This window comes from Urocampus carinirostris, chromosome 3 (genome assembly GCF_059441175.1).
Source record: "Urocampus carinirostris isolate Australia breed hairy pipefish chromosome 3, RoL_Ucar_1.0, whole genome shotgun sequence".
NCBI classification, from domain to species: domain Eukaryota; kingdom Metazoa; phylum Chordata; class Actinopteri; order Syngnathiformes; family Syngnathidae; genus Urocampus; species Urocampus carinirostris.
The window spans coordinates 67563173-67584620 of record NC_142351.1 but is presented as its reverse complement, the minus strand read 5'-3'; the positions used below and the strand labels follow the sequence as shown (position 1 = coordinate 67584620).

The window sequence follows — 21448 nt, the reverse complement described above, 5'->3', positions numbered from 1 at the left end:
TGAGCGGTTATGATTTCTACAGCCCGGCTCGGCAGCTTTCATACCCGTGGTCCACACGCGGAAATGACGCGACGAGGAAGCGGAACAGTCGCCGGCGTCTGTTTTGCGGGCATACCACCGATGAACAGCGGATTGGCCAATTTTGCGCATTTTCCATCACGGGCAACCACGGGCAAAAAAAAAAAAAAAAAGCCCAAAATTTTACCCGCGATACAGACGCAAACGGCTGTGTGCCCGGGCCCATAGCCCACCCAGTCTCCAGACCTGAACCCAATCGAAAATCTTTGGAGGAAGCTCAAACCCCGTGTTTCTCAGCAACAGCCAAGAAACCTTACTGATCAAGAAAAGATATGTGTGGAAGAGAGGGCCAAGATCCCTCCTGCAGTGTGTGCAAACCTGGTGAAAGACTAAAGGAAACATTTTACCTATGTAATAGCAAACAAAGGCTACTGTATCAAATATTAACATTCGTTTTGCCATGTATTCAAATACTTATTTTCAGCTATTTCAGCACAAATTCTTAAAATTCATGCATTGTGATTTCTGGAATTTTATTTTTAGATTATCTCTATCACAGTGGACATGCACCTACAATGAAACCCCTGCATGATTTCTAACTAGGAGAAAGAGCGTAATAGCATGTTCAAATACTTATTTTCTTCACTGGACCTATAATAATTCTAACCATTCTATGCACCAATTAGAAAAAAAATACAATGTTAATGTCACTACAAGGAAGTTAGCAAGAGATCAGGATCTCACAACGGCATTATCAAAATGAAAAGAACCCATTTCGTTATTGCAATAATGTTACAAGAAATAAGCGTAATTAGGATTTAAACAGTTCATTAATAGGATACTTAAAATAATTTCAGTATGAGTCAAGTCAGTTTTTTTTGTATAGCTCTGAGAGAAGTCTCAAAGGCCTGTACAGACTACAGATTATTATTAAACAGACTGATCTAAAACCCACAAGAGGGCAAGCAAAAACTCAAAACCTCAGCATTAGTAAAACAAAAAACTTTCATGAGTAAAAACAACTAAGATCTTGAGGAAAAAGCTTACATGTTAAATAAAAGCACTTCATTTTGAACCACGTGCTTAGGGTGTTTTATTGTCTTATCAAAAATAGATTGACAGGAAGTTCATGGCGAAATACACAACGGATTAAAATATAGACAGGCTTGTAAGTTTTAGCAAGGTAGTCAAGCAGTGATGGCAGCGGATTGAACATAAGCCAAGGAGATCAATTCGAGGGCCACGAGTAGCAGCTTAGAGTCCTTCAAATCAGATACATATACATACAATAGGACGATACCTGCATGAGCGGGTACATCATCAATGAACACCATTTTTTTTTAATCTTGTTTAATTTCTGCAACAAATGTAAGAAAAAGACCAAGGACCTCAAACCGAAGAAACAAGGAAAATTATTTTTAAAAATTGTGATTATTAAAACGAGTGAGAATTATTTCCAGAACAGCTTTTGAGATGCTTAATTTAATACTATTCCTTGAAAAATGGGTAAATTGCTCAAAAGTCTCCAGTCAAATTGACCAACAGGCAGCGTTCATTGGCTAGAAAATGAGATTTAATTATCCGGCAGTTTCTGAGCGAAAGTGAGGTTGTGGGGCGTTATCTCGCATGTGTGAAACAAAGGTCGCCTTGGCAACTCCCACGAGGGGGTCGTCCAGAGTGGTGGAAGGCACCCTCCATCCCAGGTGGCCGGAGCAGCGAGCAGACGCCTGAGACTCCCTAATTCAGGTCTTTTTGAGTCTGCGCTCGGAAAATGCCGGTCTATTTGTGACTCAGTGAGCCAAGAAGTCTGCAGGCTCGAGAGCGTTCTCCATTTCGGGCCCCGGTGTTATGGAACGCCCTGCCTCCCGGAGATAAGATCTGCAACCTCAATGGAAGTTTTTAAATCGAGGCTTAAGACACACTTCTATTCCAAAGCTTATGATTGATGCCCACCTCATATTCTGTATTGTCCTGTCTTTTTTCCAACTGCCTGCCTCACCAGGTACGAAGGAGAAGGACGATTTGAGATGAGTCAGCGGACCAGCGTCTGACCTGAAGCATGTCAACCCCTGCATTTACCAGCTGGCAGAAATGGGAAACTGCGTCATGGCCGTCATAGACTTTCTGGACTAGTTTACAGGCTGGGGGCGTCACTTTCCGGACATTTTCAACATCTTACCTAGTGTTTACTATTCTGTGTAGAGTAATGCTAATTGTCATTCACCCTGGTCAATCATGGAACGGGGATTACCACATGTGAGGTCCTTTCTCAAGGTTTCTCTTTTTTCCTCACGCTGAGGTTTTTGAGTTGTTCCTTGCCCGCATGCTGGTTTAAGATCAGGTAATTGTGCAATTGTGTAATTGTAATCCTGTGCAGTCCGTTGAGACATTTTTGTGATTAAGGGCTGTATAAATAAAAGTGACTTGACTTGACTTGCTAAGAGACGAGGGGTGCCTGGCTTAGCCAGGGACAAAAGTTTGAAAGGAGCCAGTGACCCAACAAAAGGACTGGCTTACAGGAGGTCAAAATAGTTCACTGAAGCCAGTGAACCAGATTCCAGCTAAAGAAGCAGCACAAGTCAAACTCCTGGCCCGTATGCAACCAAAGTCCAAACATTGACCTTCCAAGCCTGATTGAGCCCAGGTTTCTTCTGTCGATGACTAGTAAAAGAAAACTCCATAAATCCTTAGGGTGTGTGTGTCTTGATTAAAGTATATTGAACTATAAAAAACGGTAAAAATAAATCACATTAAGATGTGTGTGGCCAACCATTCATAAGTACTAAACATATTTTACATTTGTTTTCCTGATACAAGGATCCAAAAACATAGACCACTTTGAAACGGATACACTCGGCTCTTTAATCTATTTAGCCAATTGACTGTTTGTTAAAATAATTTATTAACCACCCAATTTGACTTCTATTTTCATTTTCTTTCAAACTTTCTACTGTAAACACGCATTCATGCCACTCACTTGGGGTGGAGGAAATTTCCAATTCTTGGATGCATGAGGATTCGGAGGTAACGAATCTGAATCGATACATCAAATATAAAAATTGGACAGCGATAAGTAAGGCAAAACTAGACGAAAATCTGTTCAGAGATTCAGTCATGCCCAGAGGTCATTTGGCTTCTTTGCATGTATTATGAATTCAGGTCTACTAGGAGATCGAGGATGTCATGCAGTAATGACAAAGCTGAAGCTTGAGAGACGTTGGACCCGAAAAAGACATTGAAATCTACCCCAACTTTATTGCAAAAGAAGGGCTGGGCGATTTTTAAGTGGCCAGCTTAAAATTCCATTAAAGATCTATTGAAACCTTAAAGGGATCGCAATCCAAAAAATTATGGGCTGCTTTCTGTCCGATCTTGAGGGTTTTACTACCACAACATTATACAGACTTCTTCTCTTGCCTGTGTATAAAAAATATATATCTTAGTGTTTAATTTATGAATCTTATTTTTGCAGCTCTTGCATTTTTATGACGATGTGAATATGCCTCCAACTCAACTCCCTCACATTAAAGCACACAAATGGGTATATCAGTTGGTGTTTTAACAAAGCAACAGTAGATCGGCGGGTGGGTGGTCTCCCCCGTTACAAAGGCTGCTCCCTATCAAAGGCCACACTGAGAGGAGGCATTAAAAAGCACTATACTCAGTGACTGAATTCAATCCCTTTAATCCCCGTTGGTATGCCGTAGCGACAAACGCAGTTGGCTTTGGCTTTCGTGAGGAGTACTCTGGGTTTGTACAGCTTTTTTCATGGTAAAATAGGGGTAATGTGATCAACATTTCTTGTCTTAGTTAAAAGCCTTGCTGCAGCATTTTGTACCAGCTGAAGGCTCTTGAGTTTGGACTTCGGGAGACCGGTGCATTACAGTAATTGAGACGGGAGGTAACAAACGCGTGAATTATAATCTCCAGATTTGACTGAGACAGCACAGGGCGAATTTTAGCAATGTTGCGAAGATGGAAAAAAGCTGTTCTAGTAATATTCTTAACGTGTGTTTGAAAGGGCAGATCGGGGTCAAATATGACACCTAATATGACACCTACATTTTTGACTGAGTCGCTCTGGGTGAATGTATTACATGAATCTGGGTGATATTAAATGTTCAGAGCAGTTTTTGAGAACAAGTCACGGCAAATGCAAAATGCTAAACAATAAAATATAAATTTGAAACATTAACTCTTTAGTGCTATAAATAAATGACAAAAAAATACGAAATACAATTCTACTTTAACCAATTTAGACATTTTATGAAAAACACCCCAAAAAATATAAGTCAAACAAAGAGCAAAAGATCAGCAGTCTCTAAGAGAGAAAGATTGAAAGCCCTCTGCTCCGGAGCAATCAGCAACAATAAAGTGAGTCAAAGTTGGCTCATTTTTCTGCTTTTTATACATACAGTGCCTTTTTAGAATGTGTTCCATATTGAATACAATTATTACCCAACACCCATCAGTGTATTATTTGCCCTCATGTAGGTTTTATATCAGTAATAATCTGTGGTTGTGCAGCCCTTTGAAACTCTTTGTGATTAAGGGCTATACAAATAAACATGACTTGACATTTTCAGGGATTTTGTGTTGTTCTAGTTCAAATATGTTCAGTGGGTAAAAAGCTAAAATTGTTTTGTATTTTACAAAATATTTGTAGATGATTGAATATTTTAATTCATATTTCATGTGTTTTTCAGGGACGCCACGCTTAGCGATCACTAGCTGCAGACATCATTTGACATTGCCTGGCCAATCAGTGCTGTGTAGAATTTAGCGCACTTGAGTGCAGGGTTTGTGCACCTTTTTCATGGTCACGTTAAGAGCCAATTTCCAATTACTGCAGTACCATTAAAAGATAGAATCCAGTGTGAATCATGTATTTTGCAAAGCCACAAATTTATATTCGATTTACATGTGCAATTTTTATTCTTGTGTGTGCATTTATCAAGACATATGACTTGAGTAAACCACAAATATTTGTGGATCTGATCAATACGTTTTAAAATATTTTTGAGGCAAATCTCTCCCAATAAAGGTGTAAGGTAAAAATGACAGTAATATATAGATTACATTTTAAGTTGCAGGAATTTCTTACCATGACAATTAACCACTGAGAAACACTGCCTTTATTTTTCGCATGGCCCTAAATGAATGTCCATATTTAATATATAATCACGTTTAAAAGTAGGATGCGTAGTTTGAGGTGTTCTTATGAAGTTGAAATTGAAATGTTTTCTCTATTAAAGTCCTGTGGTGAGGAGCCATCTCCCTCTGGGAGGTGTGAGAATTCTCCCACCGTGGTCTGCTGCATGTTGTAAGAGGGGACTCAAGTAGAGGCAGCGAGGGGACTGTGGATCCTCTCCTCTCTATCTCTAATACCTAAGAGACAGAAAGGCAAAGGGAGGCGGGAGACAGAGGTCTCGCAAACCTTAGTTATAGGGTCACCAAATGTGAGGGGATGTGGAAGTAAAGCGTCTGAGTGGAAGAAAGTGGAGATTGGAAGGATGATGACTAAAAGAAAGGTTGATGTGTTAGCCTTGAGTGAAACAAAGATGAAAGGAACGGGTGAATTACAGCTTGGAGGTATGTATGGTAGAAAGTCTGGAGTTACGGGTGGACATGCCAGAAGAGGAGTGGCTGTGCTTGTGAGAGGGAAAGCAAAGGAAATACTGGTGGCGTGGAATGAGATATCTTCGAGATTGATGTGGGGGTGATTAAAGTGGGGTGTAGAAGTATGGATGTTTATAAGTGCATATCGACCTGGTTCAGAAAGAAGTACTGAGGCGAGAGAAGAGTTCTGGAAGGATTTGTCCGAATGTGTGGCAAGTGCGAAAGAAGGGTGGAAAGTGGTAATACTAGGTGACCTGAATGCTAAAGTGGGTGATGGAACGGTTGAAAATGTGGATAGTAGATATGGGGTACCAAGAAGAAATGAGAGTGGGAAGAAATTGTAGGTATGTGTGGAAAATGAGTTGGTGATTGCAAATACATTGTTTGAAAAGAGGGACGTGAATACGTATACTTTTGTCAGAGTGGATGGTTGTGGATTGTGGACAGCGCACTGATGGATTATGTGGTGGTTATGAAAGAGATGTTAAGTAGATTGTGGGATGTGCAGGTTTACAGAGGTGAAATGAGTGGTATGTCTGATCATTTTTATGTGGAAGGAAAACAGAGAATAGATGAATTGTGGGGGGCTAGTTATAAGAAGAGTGTGAGGGAAGAGGTGAAAATGTCAGAGTTGAATAAGGCAGAAAAGGAGAGAGAGTTTAAAGAGAAGATAGGGGAAGAGTATGAACGGATTAGTAGAAGAGAAGTGGAGAGTGTGGAAAAGGAATGGAAGTGTTTTAAAGAAGCAGTGTTGAGGAATGTGAAAGAACTGTGTGGAATGAGAAAAGTTGGTCAAGGTATCAGGAAAGGAAGTGAATGGTCTCAGGGGCTTTGACAGAGAAAAGATGTGCATTTGAAGAGTAGCCCCAAAATAAGAGTGGTGATGTGTATGAAAGGTATCAAGTGAAGAAAAGGTCCGTGAAAGTGGTAGAGGGAGCTGCAAAAAGTAAATGATTAATGGAGTCGAAAGATAGGAGTGAACTTTGAGTTTAGTGGTAGTGCAGTCAGGACGAGATGGGCAGAGTATTTTGAGGAGTTGCTAAATGTGGAGGTTGGGAGAGAAGTAAGAGTCGAGGCGGTCGGTCGTATGGGGAGAATGCCCGTGTTGGGTGATTTAAATGTAAAGCCTGTGGAAACATGGGAGGTGCAAGAGGCAGTGAAAGAAATGAAGGGGAGGGAAGGTGCCCAGGTTGGATGGTTGTACTGCTGAATGCTTGAAGAAAGGGTGTACTGCTATGGTTCACTTGTTGGTACGCTTGTTGAGTGTATGCTTTTTAAGTGGTATGGTTCCTGTTGATTGGTGTAGTGCATGTGTGGTGCCATTGTACAAGGGTAAATGTGATAAGTATGAATGTAGCAATTCTAGAGGTATCAGTGTGTTGTCTGTGAGAGGAAGAGCGGATGAGGTGGTGCTAAGGGAGCAGAGTGGTTTCAGGAAAGTAAGAGGATGTGTGGTTTTGCTGTTTGCAGTAAGACAGGTGTGTGAGAAATATTTTGCAAAAGGTAAGGATGTTGGTTTGGCTTTCATGACTTGGAAAAGGCGTATGACAGAGTCGATAGAGAGGCACTGTGGCAAGTGATGGTAATGTATGGAGTTGGTGGAAAGTTGTTGGAAGCGTTGAAGAGTTCTTATTTAAACAGCAGAGCATGTGTAAGAGTAAGGAGTGGGACGAGTGAGTGGTTCCCTGTGTTGACTGGTGTGAGACAGGGGTGTGTGATGTCGCCATGGCTGTTTAATATGTACATGGATGGCGTGGTGAGAGAGGTGAATGCAAGAGTATTTGGCAGAAGTGTAGAGATGATGGATACCAGTGGAACGGTGTGGCAGGTACAGTGCATCCGGAAAGTATTAACAGCGCTTCACTTTTTCCACATTTTGTTATGTTGCAGCCTCATTCCAAATTGTATTGATTTAATCTTTTATCTCAAAATTCTACACAAAATACTCCATTATGACAATGTGGAAAAGTTTTTTTCTTTTTTTGAATTTATTAAAAATAGAAAACTAAGAAATCACATTTACATAAGTATTCACAGCCTTTGCTTAATACTTTGTTGATCCACCTTTGGCAGCAAATACAGCCTCTAGTCTTTTTGAATATGATCCCACAAGTTTAGCAAACCTATCTTTAGGCAGTTTTGCCCATTCTTCTTTGCAATAAGTCTCAAGCTCAATCAGGTTGGATGGGAGATGTTTGTGCACAGCCATTTTCAGATCTCTCCAGAGATGTTCGATCGGATTCAAGTCTGGACTCTGGCTGGGCCGCTCCAGGACATTCACGGAGTGGTTCTGAAGCCAATCTTTTGAGATCTTGGCTGTGTGCTTTGGGTCGTTGTCCTGCTGAAAAATTAACCTTCGCCCCAGCCTGAGGTCAAGAGCGCTCTGGAGCAGGTTTTCATCCAGGATATATCTTTATAATGCTGCATTCATTTTTCCTTCTATACTGATTAGTCTGCCAGTTCCTGCTGCTGAAAAACATCCCCACAGCACGATGCTGCCGCCACCATGCTTCACTGTAGGGATGGTATTGGCCTGGTGATGAGCGGTGCCTGGTTTCCTCCAAACATGGCGCCTGGCATTCACACCAAAGAGTTCAATCTTTTTCTCATCAGACCAGAGAATTTTGTTTCTCATGGTCTGAGAGTCATTCAGGTGCTTTTTGGCAAATTCCAGACGGGCTTCCATGTTCCTTTTACTAAGGCGTGGCTTTTGTCTGGCCACTCTACCATACAGGCCTGATTGGTGGATTGCTGCAGAGATGGTTGTCCTTCTGTAAGGCTTTCCTCTCTCCACAGGGGAACGCTGGAGCTCTGACAGAGTGACCATCGGGTTCCTGGGTCACCTCCCTGACTAAGGCGCTTCTTCCCCGATCGCTCAGTTTAGAAGGCCGGCCAGCTCTAGGAAGAGTCCTGGTGGTTTCAAATGTCTTCCATTTACGAATAATGGAGGCCACTGTGCTTATTGGGACCGTCAAAGCAGCAGAAATTTTTCTGTATCCTTCCCCAGATTTGTTCCTCAAGACAATCCTGTCTCGGAGGTCTACAGACAGTTCTTTTGACTTCATGCTTGGTGTTTGTGCTCTGACATGCACACTCAACTGTGGGACCTTATATAGACATGTGTGTGCCTTTCCAAATCATGTCCAATCAACTGGATTTACTGCAAGTGGACTCCAATTAAGCTGTAGAAAGATCTCAAGGATGATCAGTGGAAAAAAGATGCACCTGAGCTCAATTTTGAGCCTCATGGCAAAGCTGTGAATACTTTTGTAAATGTGATTTCTTAGTTTTCTATTTTTAATAAATTCAAAAAAAGTTAAAAAAAAAAAACGTTTTCACATTGTCATAATGGAGTATTTTGTGTAGAATGTTGAGATAAGAGATTAAATTAATACAATTTGGAATGAGGCTGTAATATGTTACATTTTGCTATGACAAAATGTGGAAAAAGTGAAGCGCTGTGAATACTTTCCGGATGCACTGTAAGTTTGAACACACAGAAATAGAAAGTTTTGATTTTCGCCTGAATTCTTTTTTGCAATCACAGACTCATTCGCGTGTATTGTTATAGAACTCAAAAAGGGGCTTCAACTGGATGTTCAAGGTGGCGTTATGTGTGTTGTGGGAGCGATTAATGACTGAAGGGGTGCACAGTTTCACAAAGAGTAGGAGGCAGCGCCTGGCAGGTTATGGCACAATTTCTGAATGGAATGTGGACATGTGGCATTTCTGCTCGGACTGCCGTTCGATTATTTTCAAAAGCCAGCATAATTTTTGAAGGGTGATATGGAACAGAAAGTGACTTTGAAAATAAATGAGAGTTTGAGGGCTTTGTGTAAAAATCAGAGTACGGACGCTCCGTGTACTTACAACCGACTTACGAAAAACGGTAGATGCGATCATTTTTTTTAGGGATGTCCAAAAATATGCGGATATTGCTGTAAGTTAGAGTTTGTATTGTGTGCACCTTTTTCGGAGCACAGGACAGTACTTTAAGGCTTTTTCCGCCGCTACTGGCGTGTGGCGCTGTGAGAGGTCACCCAGCATCCACCCAGAAGAAAATAAATTTGTTTCCTAGTTCGTGTGTAAACATTCTATACTGTATGTCCAGCGCGCTAAGACATTTTTTTTGTTTAATATCTCGTGCATCCATTCAATATGGTTGGTGTAAATAAGAGGCGAGCCGTATCTTTTGAAATGAGAAATAGAAAAGCATCATGCTGTTGAGAAAATGGTTGGATCACTTTTTTTCAGCCACTTTCTACCACGGAGGAGGAAGTAAGTAACCTTTATTTTATGAAATGTTTATTTTTTTTTGTATAAAACTATACAGGTTACTTATCTATCTATCTATCTACCCTGGTCATATCCCTCGAGAGGGGTAACCGACAGCAAGACAAAGACACACACAAAAACAAAGAAAAGAAAAAAAGGGGTAAAAGCAGCCAACCCAAATGCCCAAACATCCAAACAAGTTAAGCACCTCGGCACCCAAATTGGTCATGCTTTCGTCCCTCCAGATTAAAGGTTACTTATACAAACCTTAAACATACATTCCATACAAAATATAGCACTGAAGTCCTCGGTGCTCTTTAAAAAAAAGTGCACATTTGTGGTATTAAAGGCGTGAGATTCACGTCTCATATGCCAGTGCGCCATATGAGGAGAAAAAAAAAATCGAACCAAGGAGAGTGCACCGTTTAAAACAGTGCACCTAATGGGTGTGAAAACTCGGTACAACATGGAACAGCAAATGATACAGAGCTTATTTTAGGTGGGGGTTTATTATCTGTCAGCAATATTATGTGTTATGGAGAAAATATTTTAGACGGTTGGATTCACTGGCCTCTCGTTAATCTTATCAGACCACGTTTGTGAATAATCATTTCACAAGAGGAATATTACAAGACTTTTTGGGTGTTATACTGGCTTTAAATTTTTCAGGTATCTCGTTTCAGACTGATTATGATGTTTCTGTGATGAGCATATTTTGAAAGAATTTAAGCCTTACAGTGATATGTGGCTTGGCGTATTCTAGTGACTGGTGACATCGTGATAAAAAGGACTGTTTATCTTGTTAATCAACAGTCCAACGGCCCAATAAGGAGCTAAAAATATGAGTTGTCTGGGCACTACTTGCTGTAGTGTGTCTTGGGTAAGTACAGCCCATTCCTCTCCAGGCCATATTTTTTGGTGCGGGTTTTTTACCCCACATGAAACAGATTGTACTCTTTCCCTTGGTTACTAGTAGCAGGAGAACCATCCTGATTTGACTCAGATGCAGCACCTTCATGATCTGGTCGCCGTATTTGTCAGTGAAAAGATTCCTCCTGCTCACTTGGAATAAGATGTTTATTTGTTCCCTTGTTACAGCCTTTTCCTCGCTATTTCATTTCATTTCACTATTCGACATCCACAACAAAAATTTTTGCGTACCTACAAAAGTGAAGAATTAAACATTGTGGTTTTTGTAGGTAAGTAGTTACATCTCTCAGATATCTATCTATTGGTTGACAGCATATTAAATAATGGTCTGCTGTTGGTTCGCTTCATGGTATCATGTAAATCGTGATATGTTAATGGGTGAACTCCTTCCCACAATAACTATCTCTTCCTTCAGTTCAGAATTTGATATGCTACATAAATACTTTGCGATTCGACTATGCAAAAATGATCTTTGTACTGTATTTATTTGCGATAAGACCCAAGACTTGGCTGAATGCTAAAGGGAGAAGCAAAAACATGATAGCCTTGGAAATTATAATTTTCATGGCCATAACCATTTAACGGTCAGGTCTATTACTAATAAGATTAAAGCAACAAAATATTCTAAATACAAGACAACCCCATGTGGAAGTTTTTATCCCGGTTTTCATTCAAATCGTTTCAAATGTCTTTATAATATTTAATCATAAGCATAGTACTTACTTTTTAGTCATTATAATGCATTTACCTTACGATCCCCACTTCAGAAATAATGCACTGAGTGGCCGGAGCACCAATGATACAAGATAAAGGTACGGTGAAAAAAAAAAAAGGGGGCGGCAGTAGCTCAGGAGGTAGAGCACTCGTCTTGGGATCAAGGGATCCCAGTTCGAATGCCGGCTTGTCCGTGTTACATGTCGAAGTGTCCTTGGGTAAGACACTGAACCCCTAATACCCCCAATAAGCAGGTTAGCGTCTTACACGGCTGCAATACAAGGCTGCTATTGGGAAATGTGGAGCACATTGTAAGCGCTTTGGGAAGTCATTGACTTGAAAAGCGCTATATAAATGCAGATCATTTCATTGCATACTGGGGAAGACGACTTTGATGACGTCAGGTATAAGGAGGAAGATGAGGACGGTTTACCGTGGTTTCTACAAGCGCCGTATGTTTTTTTTAAGACTCGTTTACAGTGTTGCGAGAGTGTTGCTAGTAGCGTTTTGCTACCCTTCACAGGCACGGTTTGGGATGAAAGTTATATTATAATTAAAGCTTTGAAAACTCTCTCGGTGTACCGTCTTTCTTTGTTAATATGTGTAACCGATGTATAATATGTATTTGCACCTGTATATTTTTTTGTAATGTATTTATTTGAGACACTTATCCTGATATGTTTTGAGATTTAAAAAAGAGGGGCGGACTAAACGCGGGCTGACGGGAAGTGGGGTAAAGGTGAGTGAGACCTGTTGTCGCGGCGGACGATAGTGGATATATATTTTTCCCACCCTTACCTTTGGAAATATAGACTTTTTTTCCTTGGATTAGTTTCAACAGGTACCCGGACTCTGCAGGTCTGCATCAAACCTTAAGTACCGGTATCATTTTCTATTCATATTGCCGGCTGTGGTTTTGGACTGTGTACTTCATATTCAGTTACAATCGCGGGACTCAAAGCCGGGTTTGGGCTAATTTTGTGATTGTGTTACACTCAGTAGCCTAGATGGTAGTGTGCCGGCTTTGAGACTGGGAGGTCGCTGGTTCGCGCCTCGACCGAGACATACCTAATTGGTATAATGGCGGCGCCCTCTGGCTGCGGCTGCACCGACTCGCTACAACGGGTCAGGTGTATCGACATTTCGTTCTGTGTACATTGTTACAAAGAATGACAATACAAAGGAAAGTATTATTATATTATTATTATTATTATGTTTTAATGTGGGCGCGTGCGGCTTATATACAAGTGCGGCTTGTGTAAGTACAAAATCGGTTTTCCTCTTAAAATGTGGTGGGTGCGGCTTATAATTAGGTGCACTCTATAGTCCGGAATTTACTGTACATACTTTGTAAATATATATTTTTTTTAACCTTTTATGGACAAATCAAATTATGCACCTTTAAAATTCGTTTTTTTAATTGAACAATGTATTGACCTGTTTTTGTGTTTTGCAGGCAATACTTATATATTATTTGACAACTGATGAATTATTAGGGGCGGCAGTAGCGCAGGAGGTAGAGCGCTCGTCTTGGGATCAAGGGATCCCAGTTCGAATCCCGGCTAGCCCGTGTTACATGTCGAAGTGTCCTTGGGTAAGACGCTGAACCCCTAATACCCCCAATAAGCAGGTTAGCGCCTTAGATGGCTGCAAGGCCGCTATTGGGAAATGTGGAGCACATTGTAAAGCGCTTTGGGGAGTCATTGACTTGAAAAGCGCTATATAAATGCAGATCATTTTATTTCATTTCATGAATTATCAAATAAATCACCAACAATTTTAAGAATTGATTGCCAAGATAACTTTGTTATTGAGAACTTGAACCGGTTTGCAGCTAGTAAATTTCAATGTACATGTAAATATTAGGGATGCAACGAATTTTCGGCACCCTTAATGAGTGAAGGTGCATTTTCAGTTTTGGACAAAAGAAAAATTTAAATTGAGAAATGGCTTCTGTAAAATCAATGTTGCGATAACATCATTTCTTAAGTGAGGTGAGCCATAGAAAGGTGGCTTTCACTCTGGGGCAAGTCTGTGCACGCTGTGATTTCTTATATTATTTTGAGATGGAGGACAATAAGACATTTTCTCAAAAGTGTTTGTGTCCATCCGCTTCTGTGTTTGTGTTAGCTGCTAGCCGTAATTTGGATAATCTTTTCTTGCCAACACTACGGATCTTACTTACTAGAGTTAAACTGTTTTATTTATCCAACATGTACTTGTGTGTGACCTGTCCTTTAAGTTGTTTGGAGAGAGCTAAGCTATGTGATAACTATTATTATACATAGGAGAATATGTAAGTGTTACTTGTTTGTTGCTACGACCGCACCATCATCATTACCAATCCACTCTTGTTTTTGTCACTTTTTACTGTCCTATGTAAAAGAAGATAAAATATTCACAAAAATCTCATCTCATCTTATTAGCTGCACCGCTCACATCCTCAGTAGGGTCGCGGGGGTGCTGGAGCCCATCCCAGCAATCATCGGGCAGTAGGCAGGGGACACCCTGAACTGGTTGCCAGCCAATCGCAGGGCACACAGGGACAGACAACTCGCTCGCTCATCCACACCTAGGGACAATTTGGACCGGCCAATCCACCTGAAATGCATGTCTTTGGAATGTGGGAGGAAACCGGAGTGCCTGGAAGAAACCCACGCAAGCACGGGGAGAACATACAAACTCCGCACAGTAAGTCCGGTAGCTGGATTTGAACCCACACAGGAGGTTCCCAATATGTACTTAAAAATGTAAGGATTGAGACAGTGCAGTTAAGCGGCTATACGCTATTCGTTTTCATTAGAACTTTACTCAACTTACAATTAACTTGCTTTTGTAATTTGCATTTTTGATCCCTAGTTAGTAATACTTCTTTGCTATCAACTTGTTTTCCGACGGACTTTTTAAGGACTTAAAACCCCCTTTGTTGTTTAATGATAATTATATAAATGAAACACTTAAAATCAGCTTCTACAAACGTCCGTCAGTTATTTATCATTTTATTTTGCACCATTTGGAGCAATTATTTGCAAAATATGTTCCTTTTGGGTTTCATTTTCTGCCAAACATTTTACATTTTTAGTTTCAGCCCCAAAATTCCATTTTGGTACATCCATGGTAAGTACATAACTGTCTGAAAAAAAACAAGAGTATGGTTATGAAAAATGACTATTTTATGAAATTTCTGAAATGTCACACATTCTGGATTCATTACAAACCCAGTGTTCTCGTTTGCCCGCGTCCCCGCGTCTTAGACGCATCATTTTTACTGGGGACGCAGTGTCAAATCAACGTGCGTCCCTGGGACGCAACTTTTTTTGACACAAAATTGACATTATTACCCGATTACTTTTTTTTTTTAACAAAGATTTATCGCACTCCAAACTTTTCGTCAGGCAGATCCGCCATTGTTGTTTTGGTCTCGCGGTTCGAGATTACGTCATTGTTGTGGTGCTTGTCGTCCAGTGAAGGTTAAGTAAGCCTCCAAAAAAACAGTATTAGGTAAAAAAACAACACAAAATTGGTCATTTATCAGTGTCAGTAATAAGTCGAAACACAATGCAGAGAGCAATAACAACTGCAATAATTCCGGCAAGGAAAGTACGTGTGCTGGAGCGAACGATTCGACGAAAGAAAATAAACAAAATAATACTCCTAGCAAGAAAAGGACTTTTCCGACAAAATTGACTCAATTATATTCCTGGTTACGCTATGAGGAGGATGATAATGGAGGCTACATGTTCTGTGATGCGTGTACCCAGCGTGACAAAAAAACTGGATTGCATACAAATGTGTCCATGAAAATAAAGTTTTCGGACAATAAACGTTGTTTGTATAGTGTTTTCATACACACACGACAGATATGTTCAGAGGTCCATTTTTATGTGACAGCGGACATTTTTGAAAGAGAAGAAGAGTCCATTATGGTTGAATAGATTTTAAATGTATAGTTAGATTGCAGGCATTGTTGTGGGTCGGATGCATGCTACAATTGTTTACATATTTATTTTACAGGACAAAAGTGCAATGACAGGAGCCATCCAGACTTTGTACCATCCATTTTCCCGTAGTCGAGCACCAAAGCCAAACCAAGCTCCACGAAGTCTACTATGAAAGTAAACAGGTACGAGAGAGCAGCTAAACAAGCCTGTTTAGCACCAGGTAATTAATTCATTAAGTTTCACCAATTTTTGCCTGTATTTTAAATTTACATTATCCAAAATGAACATCAGTCCACTTTTGCTGCATTTGGGACGATTTAACCATCTTTAAGAATTTGGATTTTTTTTTGTCATCAGCAATCAGAAAAGAACTGTATCAAAGCGCTTTAAGGAGCCATATAATACGGTTCTGCTCTATCTGCCTGTGTCACTTTTAACATCCAAAATGAACTTAGCTTGTTAGGATTCTTATCAAAACAAAATGATGATTCAATCTTTAAATATGTACTCCAAACTGCTATACTTAAGCCCAGCTCTTCAAACAAAACAATTTAAAATGAAAAAAGGGCTTTTTTCCCCAAGTCCTCTCAAGTCAAGACTGTGGTAGCACAGATTTTCATGAGAGGAATTCTTCTGACCTATTGGCTGAGTAAGCTAAAAATGAGATGCTACGTTATAAATTTACTACTTATTTTTTAATCCAATCCATCTGCATGATAGTTATATTGGAACATTAGAAGACAAAAAAGGCAAACTATTAAGGGGTGAGAGCAAAATATTGTATCCGCCTATGCAATACATATGTAGTTACAAGCTTTTTACTCTAACCTTGATTCAAATCAAGGGTTAGAGCAAAAACCTTGTATCATCCTGGGCAATGAATAGGTACATAAAATGGTTTTGCTCTGACTTCTTGATATCGATCAGCAACATCTTGAGGAAAATAGGGGTCAGCAATACTTTTTAGTTTATTTTTGTTTCTTTCTGTGATGAGACCAACACAAGTGCGCAAGAGACTGGTCCTTTCAGAGCCAACAGAGTCAGAGATTAGCATCTGGTCGAGCTCAGACACACCATCTAGACTCCAGGATGAAGTTGAGATGCAACTGGACAATCACTCGATCGCATCAAGTGATGATTCAGAGGACACTGCTGAAAAATTGCTTTTCTGGTCTGTCTCTAGCCGCACAATACAGGGAGCTGTACAAAGACTGGCAGACCCTTCAAGACTCGTATGATTCACGAGCACAATGGTGGGAAATGACAAAGAAACGAACACAGACCTTTTTTAAAAATGCAGGGAAAAACAAGAAACTTAAAGAGATGAAACGCATGTCGGGACTACAAAGAAGACTCCAACGCTATTTCATCCTAACAGAAAAGGGGATGGACTTTAATGATGAAATCAAAGAGACCAAACAAGAACTAAACGCTTTGGCGGAAATAAAGAGCAAAGGCATCATAATAAGAAGCAGAGAAAGAGAAATAGAAGAAGGGGAAAAATGTACACGCTATTTTTTTTTAAAAATTATGAGCAAAAATGAGGGGCTTTTTAAACTTCAAACGAAAACGGGCAAATAACAAAGGAAAGTAGTGAAATAACCAGATTGGTCGAAGACTACTACAAAAAATTATTTGAAAAGAAAGAAACACATGAGAATGAAATGGGGCATGTATTAGATCATATTTCAAGATCAGTGCGTCAAGACCCCTTTTTAACATCGGACTTTACCCAAGACCAACTGAATGATTGCATAAAGACTATGAAAAAAGGCAAATCACCCGGGGAGGACGGACTCAACCTCGAATTTTACCGGACTTTTTGGGATATTTTAGCACCAGATCTGTTAACTGTTTTTAACGAATTTTCCAGTCGAGACCATATGCCAGACAGTTTCAGAATAGGGATAGTTACTCTATTGCACAAAAAAGGAGAAAAAATTGACTTAAAAAACTGGCGACCCATAACGCTTTTAAACGTGGACTGTAAAATTTTCAGCAAGCTTCTAGCAACACGAATGTCTGTTGTCTTGGGAGACTTGTTTGATCCAGACCAAACCTGTGCCATTGTGGGAAGGAAGATCAGCGACAGTCTCATGCTGATCCGTGACACCATTTGTTATGCGAGAGACAGAAACATGCGACTAGCGGTCATAAACCTAGACTTTGAAAAAGCCTTTGATCGAGTCTCGCACCAATACCTCTTCAGGGTATTGCAAAAATGTGGTTTTCCCCAAAAATACATCAAGTGGGTAGGACTGCTATACCGAGACATCTACAGCAAATTCATGATTAACGGGAATTTATCGGAAGCAATCGAGATCAACTGCGGTGTACGTCAAGGTTGCCCTATGTCTCCCCTTCTCCATGTTCTTTGCATTGAACCTTTGGCACAAATGTTAAGAAAAGATAGATTTGTCGAAGGCATCAATATCCCAGGAAGTGGGGGACAAATTACCAAGTGTGTTTTGTACATGGATGATTTTAATATTTTATGTACTGACCGCGCATCTGTTGGAAGAGCCCTTGACTTGACTGACCTGTTTGGGAGGGCGTCTGGGTCAAGGCTAAATAGAGAAAAATCACAAGTGAAGTTTTATGGAATGTGGAAAGAGACAGAAAAGGCAGGACTCCCGCTGACGGTGTTAAAGACAGACCAGAAAATCCTAGGGATAAAATTCAATGCGGATGGAGGAGGCGAGACCAACTGGGATGACGTGACAAGGAAAGTTAAGCAAAGACTTGTTTTTTGGTCACTAAGAAAACTGACAATAGAGGGGAAGGTCCTAATCATCAAAGCGATCATCCTCCCAATGCTTTTGTCAATCAGTTTAGTTTTTATGCCTAAAAGAAACGTGCTGTTACAACTGGACCGAGCCATCTTTCGCTTTGTCTGGGGCTCAAAGTGGGAAAGGATAAAAAGAGATACAATGAAAAAGAAAAAGGAAAAAGGGGGGAAAGGAGTGCCTGACCTCCAGCTTTTCCTGGGAAGCAAATATGTCTCTCTCCACTTCCAAAACGCTGTGGGCCCACCCAACAACCCGAAAAGTAAAGCAATGACCCGGTTTTGGATGGGCTCATATTTGCGGAAGCTAAAGCTTGTACCAAACAATCGTTTGATTCCAGTTTCATTTAACTTGCCACCAACACATCTCTTTATTCGGGATTTTTTGAAGAAGTTTGATTTGGAAACACAAGAATGTCACACTTTACAAAACCACAGGGCCCTTATTACTATTGTGCAAGAGCGAGCAGCAGTAAGCCCTGTGCGGGGGCTTGCGTTTGGCGAATCCACAACAGTTTGGAGCAACGTGAATCATCCTGCCCTCCCAAACAGACTACGAGACTTGTCATGGATGGTGGCTCATGAAGTTCTCCCAGTCAGAGCCGTAATGCACCACCGAGGAATGTCAGCGACTTCGACGTGCCCTCGACCTGGCTGTGGCGCCCAGGAGTCGGTGAGGCACCTTTTTTGTGAGTGCAGTGCTGCCCAGGTCTTGTGGACAATGGCCGACCAACTAGGAAAGTTCCCGGACTTGCCAGCAGGGGAGGTCCCTGATGCACAGTACGTGCTTTACGGGGTGAGTCGGTCGAGGAGGCCTCGGAACGACTTTGCCAGGGACTGGCTTACTCTCGCCGCCATCAAGGACGCCATCTGGACCTCCAGAAACCTGCTGGTATGGAGGTGCAAGCAGATCCCCCCTGTGGCTGTGCTCCAAATGGCTGCAGATACCATACAATCTGCGAGCGGCGGGCCTAGGACGCAGCCATAAAGAAGACTCGTCTGCACCCACCCGGAGCTACACTGTGGGAGTCCCGGCAGCAACGGCCTGGGTTGTGGAACCCAGAAGGGAGAGGACCCACGCAGAAGGGAGAGGACCCACACAGAGGACTGGAAGAATGCTGCTTGGGAGGGTGGGATGGCAGAGCTATGCCCTTGCACAATAGTATTGCCTTTTACACGCTGGTTAACTACTGTTAAAAGAAAATAACTCTGAAATTGTTTAATTGATGTTGGAAATGTCAGGAAAAAATGTTAAAACGTCATATCGTCACGCCATATTGTCAAATATAAAAAAATTGTGAATATGCTTGATGGCTGTGTTTTGCTGCTGTTGGTGTCGGTGGATTTGTTAAGACCGAGGACAATCGACTTTGGCCTGGACGGATCTATTGACACTAACAAAGATGTTATATAATGAAATTGTGAATATGCTTGATTGCGAATAAGATTTTCGAGAAGGTTTGTTCAAACCTCACTTTGTGTTTGCTGTTAAAAACGTAATATTGGAATATAATATTGTGAATGTGCTTAATTGCTGTTGAGATTGTCATGATTGTTTTCTGTTTTTGGTGTCAATAAATTTGTTCAAACCACAGACCAAAAATAATCGACTTTGGCCTAGACGGATCTATTGACACTAACAAAGATGTTATATAATGAAATTGTGAATATGCTTGATTGCTATTAAGATTTTCGAGAAGGGTTGTTCAAACCTCACATTGTGCTTGCTGTTAAAAAAGTCATATTGAAATATAATATTGTGAATGTGCTTAATTGCTGTTGAGATTGTCATGATTGTTTTCTGTTATTAGTGTCAATAAATTTGTTCAAACCAAAAAAAATAAAAAAAATAAACAACACGAGTCACTAGAACGATGCCAGGACGAGATTAACACACCCACCCATGACCCCGCGGGGTTGCAACAGCATTCTGCACAGATACTTGCATGCATTGCACATTAAATCCGAACCCGGTACTTTTGAAGGCAATTCACACAGAAAAAATCCAAACAAAGTACCTTCTTTGCACCCACCTGAAGAACAGGAGATGAGGAAAACGGCGAGTGACAGTTTTGTGGCGTCTCCCATTTTCCATCCGAATCGGAACCACGGATCGGAAAAAGCCACCCTTCTCAAATATTGTCCAGAGGGAAAAAAATACAAATCCTTGACAGTGGTGGCCTCACAAAAAGGTCCGTCTCTGCAAACGAGACAGCTTAAATGCAAAATATATCCCGGATAGTGCCAGCAAACATCGTTCGCACGAAAGAAGGGGGCGCTGGGTATTTACCACGTTTACAGATAAACTATGAAAGGCAATTTATTTCGGGATTCAAACCAAATATTGCATACGTCCGATGTGCTGCAAAGTCGTTCCGAACCGTGGCCTTGTTACAACGATTGGGTCGGAGCAGCCGAGCCGAGAACCGAACCACAACCGGACCCAACCAATATCCATTGGACTGGAAATGGAGCGTCCTCCGGTTACACTTGTCCAGATTGAGCTACAAATCATTGCATAAACAACGGTAATTAATGAAAAGGTTTCAGAATATGGTAGCACGGCATCCCGGTGCCGATTTAGGTCCCAAAAATATCACCCAGTCTCCCAAGGCAGGCTAAAGCCGAGAATCGCTCATCAGCTCCAAATGGCGAAAACAGCGGCGACGGCGAGGCGCTATCCGTTTTCAGTTGGTCAAGGGGCTAGCCTTTCTCTTCGAAATTTGCTCAAATGATACGTTCATCTGTCAAACAGAACCAGGGAGGGGATCGGTAATCCGTTGTAGAATTTTGTTTTTTAAATTTAGGACGTGTTCGAAGTCTTCTTCTTCCTCCTACGCCGCCGCCGCCTCCCCCCTTTGCTCGGGACAATTCAAGATGGCGAAGGGAGCCGCAAACAAGAAATGGATTGTTGCTCTTCCGGTATAGTCTTTGACAATTAGAATGGTTTTAGTTATTCGCGTCGGTCCAAGGGAATTGTATACATTTTGCAGTTACTCTACTTGGGATTTTTTTTTTTTTTTGTGAAAAACAATCTGACAATTAACATTCGGTCGATTGTCTTCTTATTGATAGATTTGGATTAGGCCGTTCTTCAAGCGATGACTTGTTTTTGTTTGAGAAGTTTGAGTGTTTTGTTTATTTCCATAAATATTTTAAAATCCAA

The 21448-nt window shown here is 40.9% G+C and overlaps 1 protein-coding gene across 2 annotated transcripts in view; it reads right to left on the bottom strand.

The window, feature by feature from the left end:
- Nucleotides 1–21174, bottom strand: part of LOC148370531 (activin receptor type-2A-like) — a 122911-nt gene extending 101737 nt beyond the window's left edge. For both annotated transcript variants that reach the window (XM_088333051.1, XM_088333052.1), the window contains exon 1: nucleotides 20316–21174. In XM_088333051.1, the coding sequence (XP_088189177.1) occupies nucleotides 20316–20370 (55 nt within the window). In that variant the 5' untranslated portion in view covers nucleotides 20371–21174. The remainder of the gene's footprint in view (nucleotides 1–20315) is intronic.
- Nucleotides 21175–21448: the final 274 nt, after the last annotated feature.